The sequence below is a fragment of the Papio anubis genome, chromosome 4 (assembly GCF_008728515.1).
Source record: "Papio anubis isolate 15944 chromosome 4, Panubis1.0, whole genome shotgun sequence".
NCBI lineage: Eukaryota > Metazoa > Chordata > Mammalia > Primates > Cercopithecidae > Papio > Papio anubis.
Window position 1 is genome coordinate 169,328,515 of NC_044979.1, and position 20,955 is coordinate 169,349,469.

General features: G+C 37.7%; 1 protein-coding gene across 11 annotated transcripts in view; it reads left to right on the forward strand.

Moving 5' to 3' along the window:
• ITSN1 (intersectin 1) overlaps positions 1 to 20,955 on the forward strand; it is a 243,923-nt gene that overhangs the window by 139,325 nt on the left and 83,643 nt on the right. For 6 of the 11 annotated variants that reach the window (XM_009202312.4, XM_009202315.4, XM_009202320.4 and 3 more), the window contains 4 exon segments: positions 8,179 to 8,306; positions 11,269 to 11,498; positions 13,693 to 13,814; positions 16,294 to 16,308. In XM_009202312.4, coding sequence (XP_009200576.1) covers positions 8,179 to 8,306; positions 11,269 to 11,498; positions 13,693 to 13,814; positions 16,294 to 16,308 — 495 coding nt within the window. 11 annotated transcript variants of the gene reach the window in all.

The following is a 20,955-nucleotide window of genomic DNA, read 5'->3' on the forward strand; positions in this document are numbered from 1 at the left end:
CAGTGGATAAAATTTATTTACCATAAATTTCTGCTTTTAAAATGTGTTCTATATGTAACAAATACCTTATTAAGAAATCAGTTCAGTAGTCTTGTCAAATCCACATTCTAGAAATAACCATTTAAAATTATTATCTATGACTTTTACTTCAGTTTACACGAAAATTAAAACTCCCAACTTTTTTGGAGACTCTGTGTACCAAAAGGGTAGTTGTTTTTCTTACACACAGTGCTTACCTATAGGTATAAAATTATGATTCAAACAAGTGTTAACTAACATTACTGCCAGGACTTTTTGGACAGTGGCACCTGACTTTACCTTCACCTTGGTGATGTCAGTAGTTATTGTAGCAGTTTTCCTTGGCACTGACAGCCTAATGTTCCATATTTTAATGTCTTAGCTCTAACATGGAGCAGCAGCACAGAGTACAGCTTGTAGTTTTCCAGGCTCCTTTAAGAGGTCAAATAAGGAGAATCCAACACCCAACGGGGCTAGATTTTATGTTTCATGTTGAAAAGTTGAGTCCTTGTTGGTTCCTGTCTAGTCAGTGTGTACTGGACAAGTCCTAATGTGAATGGCCGTTTACATTTGAGCATTTCTTTCTTCCAGTCAGTGGCAATGGAGGAGGCAGTGTTGCAGTGCCTGGCAGTTCTCCTGGGCTGCGTCATCCACTTAGACTTCTTTCTAAAGGTCTCCATGCCCTACTCAGGCAATGCACATCTTTCTCAGACTAAGAATGATGAACCATCTCCAGCTCTGTGCTTCAGTTTCCCCTGCGCAGATGAGTGCTCAGTGTCTAAGATAGCATTTACCATGAAGTACTAAGCCTTCTTTATAAAAGTTAATTATTAGTTATTATTAATCGTGGCGTATGATTGATTCTTTCCTATTGACGAGTTGCATGTGTGTATGGTGGTGTAAACTGAATTACAAGCTGGACAAGGTACTGTATACTGTAGTCTTGTCTTTTTAACAAGCATTTTAGATCATTGAATTTGAGCTTGTCTGCAAAAATGTGAAAGCGCTCCATTATTATTTGGGTCATGTGCATATTTCTATCATGGGAGACATATTATGGTCAGTATACTATTCCAAATGTCTATAGCATTTTATTTTCTAGCAAAATTTGAGTATTTAAGACTAATTCACAATTATGATTTAATTCCTTAGTATACTTGGGAAATTCAGGCTTCTAAAATTAGACACAAGAGGCTGTTAGAAATATAAATTATCCCCATAATGCTACCTGTTCTAAAAATTGCTCCTAAGAACTGAATCGATGTTGAAATGAGAAGGCCAGTTATAGTAAATGAGGTTCTTTGCTTAACTAAAGCCTTTATACTCTTGGTTTCAGACACTTGCTTTCATGGGAGGCTTATTCATTATGAAGGCAGTGAAAGGCAAAATGTTTAGCAACGAGAGGAAAAAAGAAAAGAATTGGAGAAAGAACTGCAGGACAGAGTAAGAAGTCAGGGGAAAAAATGCTTGTGAAGAGAAACAATTGGAAGGAGAAAGACTCAGAAAGAGGAGGCACGGAGACAGCAAGAGAAATCAGTATGGATTCAAACAGCAATGTTGATTTCTCATAATTAGTATTGTTTGGTTCTTTCATTTTGTTCAAGCAAAAATTTTATTTTTACATATATGATCCTTTGAAAAAGACCTCTTCTGCATAGAAGTAATAAAATTCTCTAACTCTCATTCTGTCAGATTCTGTGCCATACCAGTAAGCTGGTTGGTTGAGTTTTTTAGTTATAGCGTGGGGTTTTTTTCTTTTTAAGGTAGTAAAAATTTAATAAAAGGTAATTTGGGAAAGGGTTAAGAAGAACTCAATCTTTTGAAAAAATCCTTTCTTCTCTTAATGGAATATTGCTTTATGACTAAAGCAGACACTTTGAGGGAAATTCAGATTTTTTAGGACAAACTGGAATCAGTTTTCTCTTTCTGGTAATACTTTCCGAGGGTACTTCCCAAAGCCTCATGGTGGAAGGTGTCTAATTACCTATTGCTATTGCAGAGAGGACAGGAGCTTCTAGCTCTTCCGCCCACCCCCTTCCACACATACACCTTGCTCCAATCTCCCTTAGCACTTGTGGTATGTTGACTACCATTTTGTGCCATGGGAAATAGTCTTATCATTTTGTTAAATATCGACTTCAAATTTAAATATTTGAACATGTGTTCAAACATTATATCCCATTTCAGAATTTAAATAATCAGGCCAGGTGTGGTGGCTCATGCCTATGATCCCAGCACGTTGGGAGGTCGAGGTGAGTGGATCACTTGAGGTCAGGAGTTTGAGACCATCCTCACCTACATGACAAAATCCCATCTCTACTAAAAATACAAAAATTGTCTGGGTGTGGTGGCACGCACCTGTAATCCCAGCTACTTGGAAGGCTGAAACAGGAGAATCACTTGAACTTGGGAGGCAGAGGTTGCAGAGAGCTGAGATCATGCCACTGCACTCCAGCCTGGGCAACAGAGCAAGACTCCATCCATCTCAAATAAATAAATAAATAAATAAATGACCAATCAGTATATCTATCTTTTTCTGTGTAGTCCTCTCACTTTTAATGCATCAAGAATGAATAAACGTAGCCTGGTACAATGGCATGTATCTCTGGAGGCTGAGGTGGGAGGATCACATGAAGCCAGACGTTCAAGGCTATGATCGTGCCTGTGAATAGCCACTATACTCCAGCCTGGACAACACAGTGAGACCCTGTCTCTAAATAAATACATTTTTTAAATGAATGAATAAATTTATAATTTTGTGATAAATGGGCTATCAGTTTACCTTGATTTGGGTATATTTTCTGTGTTCTGAAATCGTTATTTTTCAAAATTTTCCATCCAGGCACAAGTTCTCACCTCGTGGGGTTTATTAACAGGCTTTCTTTAATAGCTCTTGATTTGTTTCACAACCACCTAATTTGAAAAAGTTAATGTATTTTAAAACTCCAAAGACCTTCTATAAATTTTGATATTGTATGCTACATATTATCCCTAGGTAAGAAATAATGTTTATTTACAGAAAAGCACTTATACTTCGGACTTTTTATGGATATGATATTATAGATAAACACCTGAAATTTCTGATGCTGGTAGCTACATCATTTTTTTATGAGGTCAATATAAACAATATAATATTAACAGTATGAAGATTATTATAAATGGTATATGTGAGCTAAGTAATTTTATCTTGATTTATGTTGTTGAGCTCATGAATTTTAAGTAATTAAGTTATGTTTGTTTTTGTCTCTCATTTCCAAGAGACATCCTGAGGTGAACCAAAGGCAAAATCCTTCAAAAAAGTTAAATAATCGAAATCAGCAAATAAATTTCCATTAACTGCTAGTCTCCTTTCATAGACCCCTGTTGCTAGTTAATTTTTTTCTTTTCAAAGGACTCCTATACATATTGTTCAGGTGCATGCTACTTCATATTTCAAGTAATATTGTTTCACATAATACATGTATTTTGAGTGTCTCTAAGACCAGATGAAGGAAAAACAGTCACAGTTATTAAATCAAATGATTCTGTGCCTTTTAGCATAGCAGCAGAACAACCATGTTCAGTAAAAGTGAGCCACATTTCTCAGGGGAAAAATAGTTGGATCTTCTTGGGTATTCAATTTGTCAAACAGATTGCTTTTGAAATACTTTGGCTCTGTGCCATAGGATGTCCAAAGATGTTTTATGGTTCAAATAACTTAGTTCTTTAGGGGAAATAAGTGACTTTTCCCTCTTTGGTCTAGGGAAGAAAATTAAAAGCAAGTTGATTTTCATTTATCTTAACTAATACAAAACAGAATCTTGATATGCCAATAATTTTTTTATTGTAGTTCATGAGCTGTTTTTGATCAAAGACCCCTTGATACTAATAAAAGCTGTGAGCTTTCTCCACTAGAAAAATGCCCATATTCCCCAAGTCTGCATGCAACTAGTATCCACAGGGCTGAAGCTTATTCATGGAACCTGGTTAAGAAATTCTGTATCTTAGTAATTCTGCATAAGTTGTTTGTGATTTTAAAAAAAACCTTATTTTGGCTGGGCACGGTGGCTCAAGCCTGTAATCCCAGCACTTTGGGAGGCCGAGATGGGCGGATCACGAGGTCAGGAGATCGAGACCATCCTGGCTAACACGGTGAAACCCCATCTCTACTAGAAAATACAAAAAAAAAAAACTAGCCGGGCGAGGTGGCGGCGCCTGTAGTCCCAGCTACTCGGGAGGCTGAGGCAGGAGAATGGCGTAAACCCGGGAGGCGGTGCTTGCAGTGAGCCGAGATCCGGCCACTGCACTCCAGCCTGGGCGGCAGAGCGAGACTCCGTCTCAAAAAAAAAAAACACAAAACCTTATTTTAATATTTAATATATGTGTGTAGTATATATAGTACACATTTTATAGTTTTATTTTTTCCTGCATAAGTATTTGTTACATGCAGCTAAAATTTCTTGACTACTTAATAATTTCTTATTTAAGAAAGTACTGTAATTATGTTTTATTGGAAGATAATATCAAATTATTACATACTCTACCTAGTATAAAACATACCACACACTTGAATAGAATTCATAAAAGAAAAATCAAAGTTGTATACTCTGTGCTATATTGCTAGATTAATTCCCAGCCAAGAAACATGTTTTTGTAAGAATTACTGGTTTTAGAAAAAAAATCACTTAATTTTAGGAAGAACCAAGTGAGATACTGACTTTTGATATGTGGTAATTTCTTGTTTGTTTTCTTTCTGTTGTAGCAAAATAACTGTGACAAATTCCATGTGGATTTAATAGAATTTGCAGAGTCATTTTAATCAATTTGCCTACCAGGAAAAGTTGATACTTTCAGTGTGATGAAATTTTCCTTAGCCATTTCCCCCAATAATTTGCTCATTTCCTAGATACGTAATTTAATGATACCAGATTTGTTTGTCTCTTTGAATTTTTTTTTTTTCTGAAAGAGTTAAAAGGATACTTCTTAATAACTGTGACAGTACTTGAGTCTCTTTAATAGTATGGAAAAGAATGAGAGAATAGTGTAGCCATCTGCTCCCCTGTGTGAAGGGACTGGGTGTTCTGCAAGGACTTTGTTGTGGCGAAGGAAGGAGAGCCATTCACTCATTTTTTTAAGAGTATATTTCTTCTTTCTATAGATTGCCTTCTCAGAAGTTCAACTTTTTAAAAAGCTTATCAACTTAGAAATCATCCATGCTCTGCCTATTTTGATTAATGCGATAGTAAACTCCTAAGTCCAAGAAAAGAGGAGACCCAGAATACCTGCCTCTGGGCAGCACGTTGATTTCCTTACAACTGTGTATCTCAGCAGTGTTTGACTTGGACGAAGGAAATTATAGAAAAACCTTGCCATCTTTAAATCTGGATCATAAGGTGCCAGAGCCTTCTGTTAGCTTATTTGTCATCTATTTTTTACGGTTCCTGCAAGCTCCATTCCTTGGAGGTACTTGAAACTGCAATTGACATAATCAGTTCCTAAGATTGGTTCAAATGCTGCTAAACTCAAAAAGAAGTGTTTTTTAAAAATTTAAACATCTTTTTTATGTATTTGATACATTTAAAAATTATTTTTGAAACTGTGTCATAGGTAGGGTTTTTTTTTTCTGTATTCTTCAAAATCACTTTTTCTTACACGTTTTTCAATTTTATAGTGCCTCCTAATGTATTACTAGCTTTACTTGCATCTACTAGTCAGTGATCTGTAAATCCATATCCAGTTACAAGAGCCTAGTATAGAAAGGAAATGTGCAGTGTAATTCTTGGGGAAAAATGAAAAATCTTCATTTGGGCCTATGGGCTATCTATTATAGTATGTTGATACATCATGGCCAGGGTCCATTCTGGTTGTGCAGTACCTGTTGTTGAATATTTTGAATATCACTCATAAATACATTTTTTCCTGGATGAAATAAGGACTTTTCTTTATTTAATATATAATCAGATTCCTGAACATCAAACTGAAATGTTATTTCTCTTCCATCATTTCTTACTCCTTTGTATTTAATTTCAGCTCAGGGTTATTTTGCTTATGCTCTTTTCACTCATTCTTGCAGTTAGGAATAAAATTCTAAATAAAACAGACACTGAAATAAAGAAATACTCATGTGATGAACAATGTCTAAGATTTAACAGATCCCCAAACTCGAAGAACACCTAAAGATCATCTATTCTGATTCATCTGCCAGCTCATGTCAGGGACCTGAGATTAGAATCCTGGTTTCTTGATTCCCAGTTCTGTACCTTTTAAGTATAGTCTTTTGCTGTAAATTATTTTTTCTGAACCTATTTAAGAATTTGATGGTATTGAAAATGAAATTTTCATTCATGTTATTACTGATTGCTAGTTATTCTTGATTCTGGGTTACTAAGAAAACCAATACTGCTGATTTTTTAACACTTAAGTTTTACATCCCTTGGTATGGCAGTGAGAAAGGTAATGAAAAATGGACTTCTTTCTCCCTAGGGTTGATTTTCTGATCTCAGCACTTTAAACAGTGTGAGACTTCATCATTGCTTCCCAGTCTTAGCCTTCTTTTCCCCTTTCCTCTGTTCCACATGTCAGGTCTGCTGCCATAGGGAGCAGTCCAATTTGTGCCTTACAAAGGTACCTTTTCCTGCTGTGTCCTGCCTGGATGTTCCTAGTGTCATCTGCTAGGTTCCCCCACTGAAGTCCCTTCCTCCCTTCTTTTCCCTCCTTCCCCCTTCCTTCCTTTCCTTTTTTTCCTTCTACCCCCTTTCCCCTTCCCCTTTTCCTCCCATGCCTTCCTCTTCTAAGTACCTCCCCCAGCCTCCTAATCTCCGGTTAAACTTTTTCTTTTATCTCTTTTAAAAGAAAAAGTTGTTTTAAAGCCACATTGTTCTCTTTTAAAGCCACTCAGCATCACTTACAGTTTATAAAACATTTGTATATGCATTTTAACTTTAACCTTAGCAAAATTAGTAGGAAAAGGTTAGCCTAACCCTTAAGAAATTTTTCCAGTAACAAGTGCATATTTTAATACTGACGACCTACAGACAAATGGTCTATCTTTGTTTTTCAATCTCTGAATGAATGGAAAGGTAGGAATTTTAGGGCCTGGAAGAAACCTGCCCATCTAGCCTCGCCAGTGAGAAAAGCGATAGAGGACAGGGCAAACCTTAGTCCTTAAATCTCCCCATAGAGATCCCTGGGCCATGTACTGGGAGGACCAGCCCTGGTTAGATCAAGAAATCAACTGGAAAGATACCTTAGCTCTACTGGGCACTTTGACTCATCTGATTTATTGTTGGCCCAAGTAAGACGAGTTTCAGTGACTCAATCTATTGGTGACCTTTTGATTTCTGTGGAATCAGGGAGTTTCTTCCTCAGCAGACGTTTCCTTGTTCTTTATATTTTCAGGTGTTTAAACTTGTGACTCAAGTACTTTAAATATCACAGAATGCATTTTATTTTCAGTAGCCTGCTAAGGAAATTACTGCTATTCCTGCAGCTAGTATCAAGTGAGGAAATTGGATCCAAGGTAGTCATCATCAAATTATAGCTTTTTACTTTCAACCTGATTGCTGGTTTAGTTTGGGGCAGTTAGCAACTTGAAGGATAGATTTAGTAAGAAAAGATGCTCTGGAAGAGGTGTAATTTGAAGAAAAATAGACCCTTGGGGGAAGAATTGAGGTCAAAGAATTGAGTAGCAAAGAGATGTCCATTTGTTCTAAGGCAGCTTAGTGAAAGGTGGAGGTGAGGTTTGAATGGAGGTAGTGAGTGAAGAAGAGGCATGTGTATTTTCAAAGTCAGTAGAGGTTGGTGTTGACTGATAATCAAAAGAAGCTTAAGTTTTATTCATGATCCTCGCCATATCTTGGAACTGGTTACGTTCCATTATGATTGCTGAGCCTTATCAGTAGAGCTCCTCTCCTGCCCTTCGCTAGCAGCTTTCTTCTAGAGCAGATCATGGAAAATGGTATAATGTGTATGGCTCATTAGAATGTAATCTGAAGTGGCCTTTGGAAATCAGTCATGTCAAAATGTGGTATGATTTTAGCTTTCCAAGTTGACTTTTTCCAACTCTGAAACGTTATCTCCTAAGTGTCCTAGGCTTCCCACTATGAAATGTTGCATGCTGATAAATAGTTGATGTATTTGTCACTCATGTCGCTACATGAGCTGTTTCTTGGTTAATTATAGGAACTAAGAGAAATACATAATAAGCAGCAACTCCAGAAGCAAAAGTCGATGGAGGCTGAACGACTGAAACAGAAAGAACAAGAGCGAAAGATCATAGAATTAGAAAAACAAAAAGAAGAAGCCCAAAGGTGAGTTATTTGGATTATGGACTCATCTGGAAGGAACTTTGGGGATTTACTATTCTTTGCCTGGCTTCTCCAAGTATTTACTGCACCAGAAAGAGCCTTCAGTCTTTAGTGTGCGTGTGAAGTGTGAGTGTAAACACAAACACGTGTATATATAAATCTTTGCATATATCAGTACCCCCTGAAGTTTTTGGTTAGTTCCCAGAGCTCTCTAAGCTACTACTATGTAGATAAATGGAATTATACAAGGAAATTGGGACACTTGGTGTGCTCATTTGCATGTTAATGGCCAAAATAACATTTCTAGTTCACAGCCTTTTACTAACAGCTAACAGGGGTTGGAATGCCTGGTTTAAAATCTAAGCCACTGAGCTAGCGCCCCACACAGGGCTTCTCCAGCAGGGTCAGGGTGGGCCCCTCTGTTTCCCTTCTGTTTTTCAACTGCAAATTAAACTTTAGTACAAAAGGGGGAAATTTGCCACTGCTGCTTAGTGCGTAGGATACAGACATGTTTTTATCTGTTTTTGAAGATTTGTGTTTGTGATGTTTTTATTTTTACTTGTAACTTACTGTGGTAAATTGTAGAAATTTGTGTCTGATTTTGTTACTGGATATTTGCCTTTTAAATGTCAGTTAATTTTAGACTCCACAAAACAAAAATGACCAAATGTCCCAATGACAGACTGTAAATTATAAAAGTTGGTAACTGAAATTAGATTAAGGCCAAGCACGGTGGCTCACACCTGTAATCCCAGCACTTTGGGAGGCCAACGTGGGCGGATCACGAGGTCAAAATATTAGGACCATCCTGGCCAACGTGGTGAAACCCCGTTTCTACTAAAAATACAAAAACTTAGCTGGGCACAGTGGCACGCGCCTGTAGTCCCAGCTACTTGGGAGGCTGAGGCAGGATGATCACTTGAATCCGGGAGGCGGAGGTTGCAGTGAGCTGAGATCATGCCACTGTACTCTAGCCTGGCAACAGAGAGAAACTCTATCTCAAAAATAGAAAAAGAAAAGAAAAAGAAATTAGATTAAAAAGACGACGAAATGGATACTTGAGGCAAGTCATTAACTTTAGTGGGCTGAGTTCAGTTAACCTGCCGAGAGCTGTGCATACTTTCTTATGGGTATGTAGAGTCGTCTGTTTGTTTTTCAGTGCCAGTGGGGAGGTATCTGGGGTCCGAAACCAATTTACATGATTGTTTTATGGTTTTCTTGGGGGTCAGACTAAGGGTCTCCTCCTTGGTTGTATTGATTAATTCCATCCTTTTCTTACCTCCACAGTGTATAAAATGCTTTTATTATTCACACTATACTGCACTGAACTGTTAAATTCCCACAGAGTAGAAATAAACATAAAATACAGAAAAATACATAAAATACATAAAATAGCATAATACAGAAAATAGCATAATAAAAATATAATATGTAATATATATTCCAATTACATAGATAAAAACTACTCCAAATTAACTTCAGAAATTAGATGGTTGTACACTATATATGGTGACCTTTATTGGTAGAAAATATAAAGTAATTTTTTTTTTTTTGAGATGGAGTCTCACTCTGTCACCCAAGCTGGAGTGCAGTGGCATGATTTCAGCTCACTGCAACCTCTGCCTCCCTGGTTCAACCAACTCTCCTGCCTCAGCCTCCCAACTAGCTGGGACTACAGGCGCACGCTACCACACCCAGCTAATTTTTATATTATTAGTAGAGATGAGCTTTCACCATGTTGGTCTAGAACTCCTGACCTGGTGATCCGCCCTCCTCAGCCTCCCAAAGTGCTGGGATTACAGGCGTGAGCCACTGTGCCTGGCCACTGTTTTTATTATGGTTTTTTGTTGTCATGAATAACAGTGTCCTTACCCCTCCAAAAAATGTTTTTATACTTTCCTAAAAGACATTTTAAAAATTGTAAATAAAATGTTTAAGATTTAAGTTTGAAGACTTCTGCATAAAAATTTCACATTCATACAGAGTAGCAATAAATGTAATTTTTTGACAATGGAGAATAAAAGTATAATTTGTTTCAATTATGTTCCCGTGGCAAATTCCTAATTCTAGCCAATGACCTGTGTGCGTTAGCCATGTCACAGGATGGCAGTTCAGGGTGGAGACTCTGGGACCAGGCTGCCTGGGATTGAAGCCCAGGCACATATGACTGTGTGATGTGGACAAGTCATTTAATATCTCTGCCCCAGCTTCCTTATTTGTAAAATGGGAGTAATACTAAGACTACCTACCTGATTCGCAGTTTAAAGGAGTTAATATATGGAGAGCTAGTTATTATTATATCATTTGTTATTACATATTAGTTTCATTTAAAGTATTTTCTGACTTTATAAAGTATTATAGAATGAGAAAAATCATTCTCAGTCTTTTACTGTGGGTTTCAGGTTGAGGCCATCAAAAATTACAAGGCCTAGATTTAATTACAATTATCTATTTGTGGTAGCTACTTTGAAAAACAAAATCAAAGTAGTTGAAGTCAATAAAACAATCCCTTGCTTTCAGCTTCAGGTTTGGGGAGCAACATGTATGCATGTAAATGTGTTGTACCCTTTGCTGGGGGGAAATTTTAGTGATCTGATTGATCATGTACTTATTTTAAGTGATATTTCATTTACAGTGTTGGGTGTATTTTATTTTTATAGAAGTTATGTTCTCTGTGTTTTATGGCTCTGTTTGGTCAGTGTAATACCAGCTTTATTATTAAGTGTGTTTCTTATTCTTGTAACCACTTTATAAAATACATCAGAAATTTTCTGTGTTTTCCTAAATCATATGATTTCTTCTCACTCAGAACTGAAGCCCTGATTCAGTTGCCCCGTCTGAAGAACAATGTTCCCTTGATGTTTCCCATCCCATTTACTGGATGGAGCTTTTTTTGTGAAAAGAGGCAACAGTAGTGTTAACTTAGAGTTGCTTCCTTGCTGTAATCAAGTGTGTTTGTTGGCAGACGAGCTCAGGAAAGGGACAAGCAGTGGCTGGAGCATGTGCAGCAGGAGGACGAGCATCAGCGACCAAGAAAACTCCACGAGGAGGAAAAACTGAAAAGGGAGGAGAGTATCAAAAAGAAGGATGGTGAGGAGAAAGGCAAACAGGAAGCACAAGACAAGCTGGGTCGGCTTTTCCATCAGCACCAAGAACCAGCTAAGCCAGCTGTCCAGACACCCTGGTCCACTTCAGGTATTAGAAGCCAAAAATAATTCTAGAAAATAAGTCATCTTCTCTCCCAGATCCTCCTGAAAAACGCCCATATCTCATCAGGACCAGTCTTGGCTACATTAACAGATGAGAACATCAGTCTCTTATTTTGAGCATGGCAGCTCTTCTTTCCCCAGGGTCAGTTGAGATCTGTGTAATTCTCCCATCACCATGCCAGCCTCTGGCCCACATTACACCAGCATCCACGAGTCCTCTACAGAGTTAACAAGTGGCGTGAAGTTCCACTGGTCGTATATGCTGCAAAAGAACCTGCTGTTCCTCTGGTTTGTTACTTCCCTCCCTGGAATTTCTGGGCTGTTTCTGCAACAGAAAGTGGCACCTTTCACCCTTGCCTCCACTGATGGGGTATTCGCTGTCTTCGGTCTGCATTGCATAAAACTGCTTTTACTTTTTGAAAAGTGGCAGCGTTTTGTCCTTTGAACATAATTTGCTTTTTCTTTTCTTTACTTCTCTTTGCTTTTCTTTTTTCTTTGAGACAGTCTCACTCTGTCGCCTAGGCTAGAGTGCAGTGGCACAGTCATAGTTCACTGCAGCCTCAAACTCTTGGGTTTAAGCAATCCTCCTGTCTTAGCCTCCCAAGGAGCTGGGACTATAGGTGTGCACCACCATGCCCAGCTAATTTTTTTTTTTTTGTAGAGATGGAGTTCTAACTTTGTTGCCCAGGTTGGTCTTGAACTCTTGGCCTCAGGCAATCCTCCCACCTTGGCCTTTCTGAGTACTGAAATTACAAGCATGAGCCACCATGCCTGGCCTAATTTGCCTTTTTTTTAAAAAAAAAGGATAAATAAAAGACGGAACAAAAAGATAAATGAAAGACTGATCTAATTGGAATAGCTAGGAAAAGCTATCCTTTATAATAACAGATGTAAGCTAGAATGTATTTAAGTTTCCTGTGTGGTTGTGTGATTGTACAGTTTTGCAAATAATGCTCAGCAGAAGCAAGTCGTTGCTTTTTCTTTGTGTGGAAAATTATACCAATTTTGCTTGGTCATCCGTGTGCTTCTTTAGTGCTGCAGTATACAGAAAGAAAAGAAAGAAAAAACACTTTCAAGCTATTCTGTAAAGGTTTACTGGCTCCCAGCTGCATAGTGGGCTGAGATGGGCGTGAGGTATGGAGCTGCAGTAGGCACCTACCTGCCTTCAGATGCGTGCAGTCCAGGGGAAAGACTGGCAGGTCATCAGACCTACACAGTAGCAACCATGTCATAGGAGGGGCAAATCAATTTTTTGATAGTTTTTTTCTATCTGAAAATAATTTCACCATTGATCTTAGGCAGTTAGTTTAAGTTCTTCACGCGTCCTCCTAGTATAAAATGAAGATTTGTTTTTTCGCCTTCAGTCAGTAGGAAATCTTGCATGTCATACAGTTCAAAATCATGTGGAGATAATACTTTACCCTCATTGCTTTCTGGATAAGAGAGTTATATGTCAAAATACTTGTAACTCTTGAGTAAAAATGCCCAAAGGTCTGTTATTAGTTGTTGCTAACCAGAATGCAAAATATCCTCTGCTCATGTGCATTTTTAAACATTTTGTTTCATTTAAAATCTAAATTATTTTCATCTAGGGTTCATCCTTAGGCTCATTATTTCCCAGAGAAATGTATAGGAAGAGTTTCTTCATTGGGGATTATCAGTATAACTGAAATCGGCACTTAGGTTTTATATGACCATGTTAAAGAGCCTAAAACATCTGCATTTTCATGTTTTGGTATGGAAACTGGTGCCTCTGTTCCCTCCCAAACAAGTTTGCTCCTTGGCTGATTCAGACTTTGGGTCGTATCCTAACTGCTACATTGTACTCAACATGCTGGGTAGGGAGGAGGGGGTATTGATGCTTTACAGATCTGCACTGCTAGAGCCCAAGCCAAGAGGCAGAGACAAGGGACCTTTAGGCAGCCTGGCTGCACTCAGCCTTGGAATGACCTTTGTTTAGAGGGAGTCACCAATGAACTCTCTGATGGGTTTGAGTTGCTGACGTCAGATTTGGCTCTGCTTTGGCAGTCAGTATGTGTTTCAGAAATTCCTTGAATGGAGGGAAATAGTTCAGAGGTGAAGATAGGCAATAGAGGAGAGGTTAGTTGTTTGGCTTGTTGTCATACATTTATGTTCTCTGTAATTATTTATTTTTGTCCCCCCACCTTTTTTGTAAACAGAAAAAGGTCCACTTACCATTTCTGCACAGGAAAACGTAAAAGTGGTATATTACCGGGCACTGTACCCCTTTGAATCCAGAAGCCATGATGAAATCACTATCCAGCCAGGAGACATAGTCATGGTAAGAAAGACTCCAGTGAGAGGGTCATTTCTGTTGAAGATTAGCCTCTGTCCTCTTGTTTCACTTTATTCAACAATTGTGAGATTGTCAGTGAGTATGAAACCCAATAATTCAGCATCTAGTTTTTTAAAGTGTAAGCTCAGTCTTCTTTCTTTTTTATTAAAATGAAAGATGGCATTTAAAAAATGTATCCCAACATCACTTTAAAATTGAGTTGGTAAAGACAATGTGTTCTTATTTTTAAATCTATAAATGTCTGATAATTTCAGAGTTTAGATTACTACTTATATACTATGAGTATAAATATATGAGTATAAATACATATGTAATACATATATTTTATATATGATGTATAGACTATATTACTAGCATGCGTGTGTATATATATTATATGTATAATATATACTAGTGTGCATATGTACATATATATACACACACACTAGGATCCTCCAAGGTGGGAGGAGGCCAGGAGTCTTTAAGAAATAGTTATAAGTGCAGAACACCTATCATCATTCTCATAATTGCAATAACTTTTGTATCTTTGCATCAGAGCATCTTTTTTCCCTTTAATTATGTGAACTTTGAATTATGTAAAAAGAGTAATGAATTACACAGTTAATCTGCTTTCCTACTCTGAAACAGAAAATAATTTAAAATTTTACTTTGTTACTGTTTCTTTCCTTTAATTAATAACAATCTTATGATGTGACTAAAACTATAGGAACCAGTTTAAGAAAGAAAATCAAACAACATGGTTGATCTAAATCATTTTCTAAAAGAAAATAGTAGTTCCTTGTTCTAGTTACTCACTTTTAGAGTCTTAGAAGTCGTCAACTTTGCATTACTCTTAGCACTTTTTTTTTAAAAGATAATTTAGCTTTTTTTGTTGTTGTTGACACAACTTCTCACTCTGTTGCCCAGGCTGGAGTGCAGTGGCGTGATATTGGCTCACTGCAACCTCTGCCTCCCGGGCTCAAGCAAAGCGATTCTCCCACCTCATCCTCCCAAGTAGCTGGAACCACAGGCGTGCACCACCATGCCCAGCTAATTTTTGTATTTTTGGTAGAGACAGGGTTTCTCCGTGTTGCCCAGGCTGGTCTTGAATTGCCTGGGCTCGAACGATCCTCCCATGTCAGCCTCCCAAAGTGCTGAAATTACAGGCATGAGCCACCATGCCTGGCCTAGAATTTGTAAAGAACTATGAAAGTTAACAATTGAAACAACATATTTCTTGCCCAAGGACTGTATGTCTTTGAAGTATAAAGGGTGTTGTACAGGTGATTATACTATTATTCATGCATTCATCTTGCCATATACACATCATATCTGTGGATCTTTAATAGGCTAAAATACGTAGAAATAACAGTATGTTTAGCACTTAGAGAAATCAATTCCTATGTCCCCTTTTTTCCTAATGGCGCTGTTTTCTCTGTAATTACCATGGGCTAGAAGAAGCAAGGCCAAAAATCCCAAATTATTTTTTCTTTTCTTTTCTTTTCTTTTCTTTTCTTTTCTTTTTTTTTTTTTTTTTTTGAGACAGAGTCTCACTCTGTCACCTAGGCTGGAGTGCAGTGGCATGATCTTGGCTCACTGCAGCCTCCACCTCCCAGGCTCAAGTGATCCTCCTGCCTCAGCCTCCTGAGTAGCTCAGAGGTGTGTGCCACCACACCCAGCTAATCTTTATTTTTTTATTTTTTTGTAGAGATAGGGTCTCCCTATGTTGTCCAGGCTCCAGATCTTTAAAAGTTAAAATCACCTTAACAATAGTGAAAACCTCTTCAAATATACTCCATGGCTTCATTCAGCACACAGTTATTGACTGAAACATGCTGGGTGCCAGCCTTACTCATCCTTTACAGAAAGAACTGTGGGTTTGGGCACTCCACTCTGCGCACACAAACGGTAACTCGAGCCAGCAGGGCATGTTTGTCAGCTTTCCTCTGACTTCACCACCTGCTGTTTCCTACACCGTGGTTTCTAATAGCCTGAAGCTACTTTACTCATACTGCCTCATATTTGAAGTAGTGTATCCTGTAAAGCAGATTAATTGTAAAATATGTAAATACCATGTAATAGGAATCTAAAATTTCTGAAAATACAATGTCACATCAATGAGGACCTCATTACAATTTTTTTTAATGTTAAACAAACCAGCCTAATATTTTTGAAACTGGATTTTCTTGCAACACAAGGTGCAGAGAAGCAGCTCGCTCTCATCCTAAAGTAAGGGAACGTTGTGAAATGTTATGATAAGGAAATGTTGCAGGTGATCTGTATCTTGATGAGAAAGTGTTGCTCTTTTTCGGTAACATATTTGGGCTTCACCTATAATCCTAGGCCTGTTGAAACCTTTTCCTCGAATTGGCTAGTTAACCACCAGCTTGATGAGATGCGTAGAGTTTAGATATGCTGTAAGAATAAAGCATGTCATTAAACATATATTTTGCCTTGCTTTCAAACCTTTGCTTTCCTGGTGGAGGTTAAAGGGGAATGGGTAAGTGTTGCCTAACTGTCAGGAAGTCTGCATCTTATTCAATGTTTTGTCCTTTTAAGTCACTTGAATTCTGTGTAAGTGCACATATCTCTGGGTGTTGTTGTGGCAGTAAAAATGTGTTTGAGTCTGTGTAGTAGGTTGTGCTTTAAAAAAAAAAAAGTAAGTCATAAGTCTTCTCAGTTTGTGTACTGGGTTTCTTTTTGCTAGATTCCTTTTAAGGACTAACTTGAATGCTCTGTGTTTGGCAAGGAATTGGGTCAAGTCTTCATCTCAGGCCATAGACAAAAAGGAGTTCCAAGTAGATTAAACATAAAAGATAACAATTCTGGGAAGCAAAAATTTTTAAGGAGACTATTGGAATAATTTTCTGGCTAAGAAAGGCCTTTTTAAGCTATAAAAACCAGAAGTCGTAAGAGGCAAAAATGGACAGTTGACAATATGCAAAAATTAAAATGTCTATATTTCAAAATATATGAGACCAAGGGTTACATAAAGGGTTACCCCTGTTACATAAAGATTCCAAACAGTTAACTTTGAAAGACACCCACAAGCCTTAAACAATTGGCAGAGGGTGGGAAGGGACATTCACAGATGAAGTAAAAAGTCAGTTATTTAAAAAATACATGAAAAGATGCTTAGCTTCTTGGGTGATCAGAAAAATGCAAGTTAGAAAACAAAATAGCATTGTTCCTCTATCAAATGAGCAAGTTTAAAAGTCTGGTAATATCCAGCTTTGTCAAGAGTATAGGACTGTGAATATAATATACATTGTTAGCATGGTTGTATAAATTGGTTAAGTGATTTGGAGGGCAATTTGGCAGTGCCTGTTTAGATTTAAAATTCTCATTCCCTCTGCCCCAGAAATTCTATTTTTCTCCTTCCTCTCATGCTTTTCCTTCCTCTTTTGGGCACATGCACAAATATGTGTGTACATGGATGTTCACTGCAGTGGTGTTGGTAAAAGGAAATGAACAGCCCAGTGTCCATCAGTAAAGGGATGGTTTAAATAAATTATGATATAGCTAAAAATAATGAAGATTAAAACTTATATAGATCACATATACATATAAGATTTCCATCAAAAAAGCAGAATATGTGCAGCATAATTGCATTTGGTTAGAAATAGAACTATATATGTATTCATGTGTTTATGTATAGTTAACAATTTTGAAATACATATATCAAACTGGTAACAGTGGTTACCACTGGGCAGTAAAGAAGGGGCTTTCATGTTGAATTTTATAGACTTCTATGTTATTTTCATTTTTATAAATGTATTTAATTTATAATTTTTAATAAAACTAAAAATAAATTAAGGACAAGTATAACAGAGAATATCTACCCAGGACTGTAATAGTGTTTATTTTATCTCAGACCTCCTAAATATGTAATGAAATGTAGAATGTACTACTAGGCATAATTAGTTGGCTTGCGGAAGGGACAGCAGTGTTTCAGTTTTGTACTACAAAATGCATTGTGATACTCCAGGTGCCATTCAACTGTGTTATCATTGTGAGGATAACAATCAATGCAAAAAGATAGATATTGACATCTAATAGCAACAGGTTTGTATTTTTTTAATTTCATGAATTTTGCAGGTAACAAACAAGGAGCATGAAACATGTAGTACAATATTACTGTCAGTCTCTCTAGGTTGAAAAATCCGGGGTTCACTTTTACTTTCGTGGGCACAGTCATCATCAGATTCTCAGATTCCTCAAACATCTTTGGGACATAGGTTACTATAATATGTTCGACTTTTAGAAGTCTACCAATGTGACAGTGTTTTCTTTTTCAATATAGGCAGTCTTAGCCTTAAAAATAATTTGCTTGTAGAAAAACTTAGCCCGGTTTTATCCAAAACTATAATTTTTCATGGTTAACAAAAATTTAATGTGATACCTTGTATATAGCACTATTCTCAGTGCTGTTGATAATAGAAAATTATCAAGTCTACCATTCATATGGTTAAAATCTTTTTAGAAAAATCTAGAGGAACACATGAAAAGGCCAATATTTGATTAAGCTCTCAATAGATATTCACTAACTCTGCTAGGAATTTAGAGGAGGAGAGGAATCTGTGTGAAGTGATGTGCTCCACGAGGACTGAATGCTTTCCGATTGAGTTTGACCTTGATGGCTAAGGCTTAGATGCTTAGAAAATATATGGCCTCTCTTGATCTGGAAGTCTCAATTCTTGGAGGGTGAATTAAATCAAGTTTGACATCTGTCACATATTAGTAGAACATAAGAAACGAGAAGACCTATGCTCACTGCTGTTTTGTTGAAGTTTATCTGGAGAACACAGGCTGGGTGTCTAAATCAGTACAGTCTTTTGGCTTTCATGGGCCACATTGCAAGAATTGTCTTAGGCCACACATAAAATACACTAACAGTAACAATAGCTGATGAACTTTAAAAAAATCGCAAAAAAAATCTCATAATGTTTTAAGAAAGTTGATGAATTTGTGTTAGGCCGCATTAAAAGCTGTCCTGGGCCACATGCAGCCTGTGGGCTGTGGGTTGGACAAGCTTGGTTTAAATGCTATACTTGGACTGGTGCAGGCCTGAATGTATCCAGATTGCTGAGGGAGCTTCCAAAAAATAACCATACCAGGGCTCATCCCCAGAGATTCTGGGAACGTTACTGCATATACAGCATTCAAAAGTCCGACCAGGTGGTTCTGTTAGGGAGTCAATTTCAGGAACCACTGATCTAACTTAATCTCTTGTTCATGTCAGGACTAATCCTAAAGCATTTCTAGAAAATATCCTCTTAAAAATACCCAAGGAAGAATGGACTTCTTTAGTAGTTATTAGTCATTAGCTAGTCAGTTCATTCTGGAAATTGTTTGTCTTAGTGTTAACTCTTATACCAATTTTTAACTCATTGTTTTCCTTTTCTTCTCTTGACAGATATTTTTTTAAATGTAGCCAACAATACCTTTTTCCTCTACCTTCCATAGATTTCCGTAGATTAAACATCAGAATGCAGCTCATTTAGTAACAATTGGCCGTAATATCACTGCGGTTTTGAGGGACCAGTATACACATGATTACAAGGTTGGCTCACATCTGGCCCAATCACTGCCTGTTTTGTAATAAAGTTTTATTGGAACACAGCCAGGCTCCTTCATTCACATATTGTGTGCTACAGTGGCAGATTTGAGTAGTTGCAACAGAGGCAAAATTTGCCAACCTCCAGGTTGGAGCTTTAGAAAGAGTTTTAAGGCCGGGTGCGGTGGCTCACACCTGTAATCCCAGCACTTTGGGAGGCCGAGGTGGGCGGATCCCGAGGTCAGGAGATTGAGACCATCCTGGCTAACACGGTGAAACCCCATCTCTACTTAAAAAAAAAAAAAAAAAAGCCGGGCGTGGTGGCAGGCACCTGTAGTCCCAGCTACTTGGGAGGCTGAGGCAGGAGAATGGCGTGAACCCAGGAGGCAGAGCTTGCAGGGAGCCGAGATCACGCCGCTGCACTCTAGCCTGGCAGCAGAGCGAGACTCCATCCAAAAAAAAAAAAGAAAGAATTTTAATATCCTCATCTAGGAATTTGGAGGAGAAATCTTATATTTCAAAACCGCCGAATCCATGAAAAATGTTTTGCTACCTGCACTCCTCAACACATCCCATGCAGCCACTGTCAGCTGGTCTGAATACACAGGCTAAACTTGTTTGCTACACTTGTTTATCGTGTTCTGTGAGGGAAAAAGGAATTTCTGCTTCCCTCCTTTGTGACAGGATCAGAGATTTTAGAAATATTAATCTCATCTAATGAAGATGGCAGCCATTGAGCATATAAAAATTGAGAAAAGAGGTGTAATATTATCAGCCTTTGCCAAATGGACTTGAACCTGAAGTGGCTGCTTTGTATATTTGACTGTTGCATCAGTGAGCTACAATATGCAGTGTGTAATTACTAACATTTTGTAGACCAGCTCTGTAACATAGTCCCAGAAATGTGAGCAATATCTGGTGTTTGTACTTCACTTTAATGATGTTTCACTAGAATTACCCCCAAATACGTTGGGGTGTTACAGTGTGGCTGATAAATGAAATTGTATTGAGACCAAGATTGTTAATAATAACATCTCCCTTATAGTCCCCCAGTAAGTAAATGTACATTGTGTAAAAAGTCCACGTTGGAACCAGTCATATTACAAAGCCATTTGTGTTCCTACTTCTTGGTCTGCCATAATCTTATGTTTTCCAGAATTGGATTGACATTTTGGGTAGTTTTCCAAATCCAGGAAGAAGTGATTTTTATTTTCATATGTTGACCTTTCTAAGTGGTTAATTTAATTTGGGTGTTAAGAATCAATGTCTCTTGCATCCCCTGAACCTTAAACTGTAATAATTTATTAAAAATGATGTATACTTGTAAGAGTAAATTAAACTAATTGAGACTATTGTTTGGGGGGCTGTTGAGACCAGCAGATTTCTTTGCTTAAAGTGAAATGCTGATTTCACTGTTGTCCTTAGGGCTGGGAGAAGCTCTTGCTTATGGAGATAAGAGGCTGATGTGGCCCCCCTCCTTCACTCCTAGGTGTACATTGCACCAGCAGACTTTCTATCATATCTGGGGACAGGCTGGGTGCTATCAGTTTACTGGAGGGAGAGGACATTTCCCCAGGGCTTCAGATCACA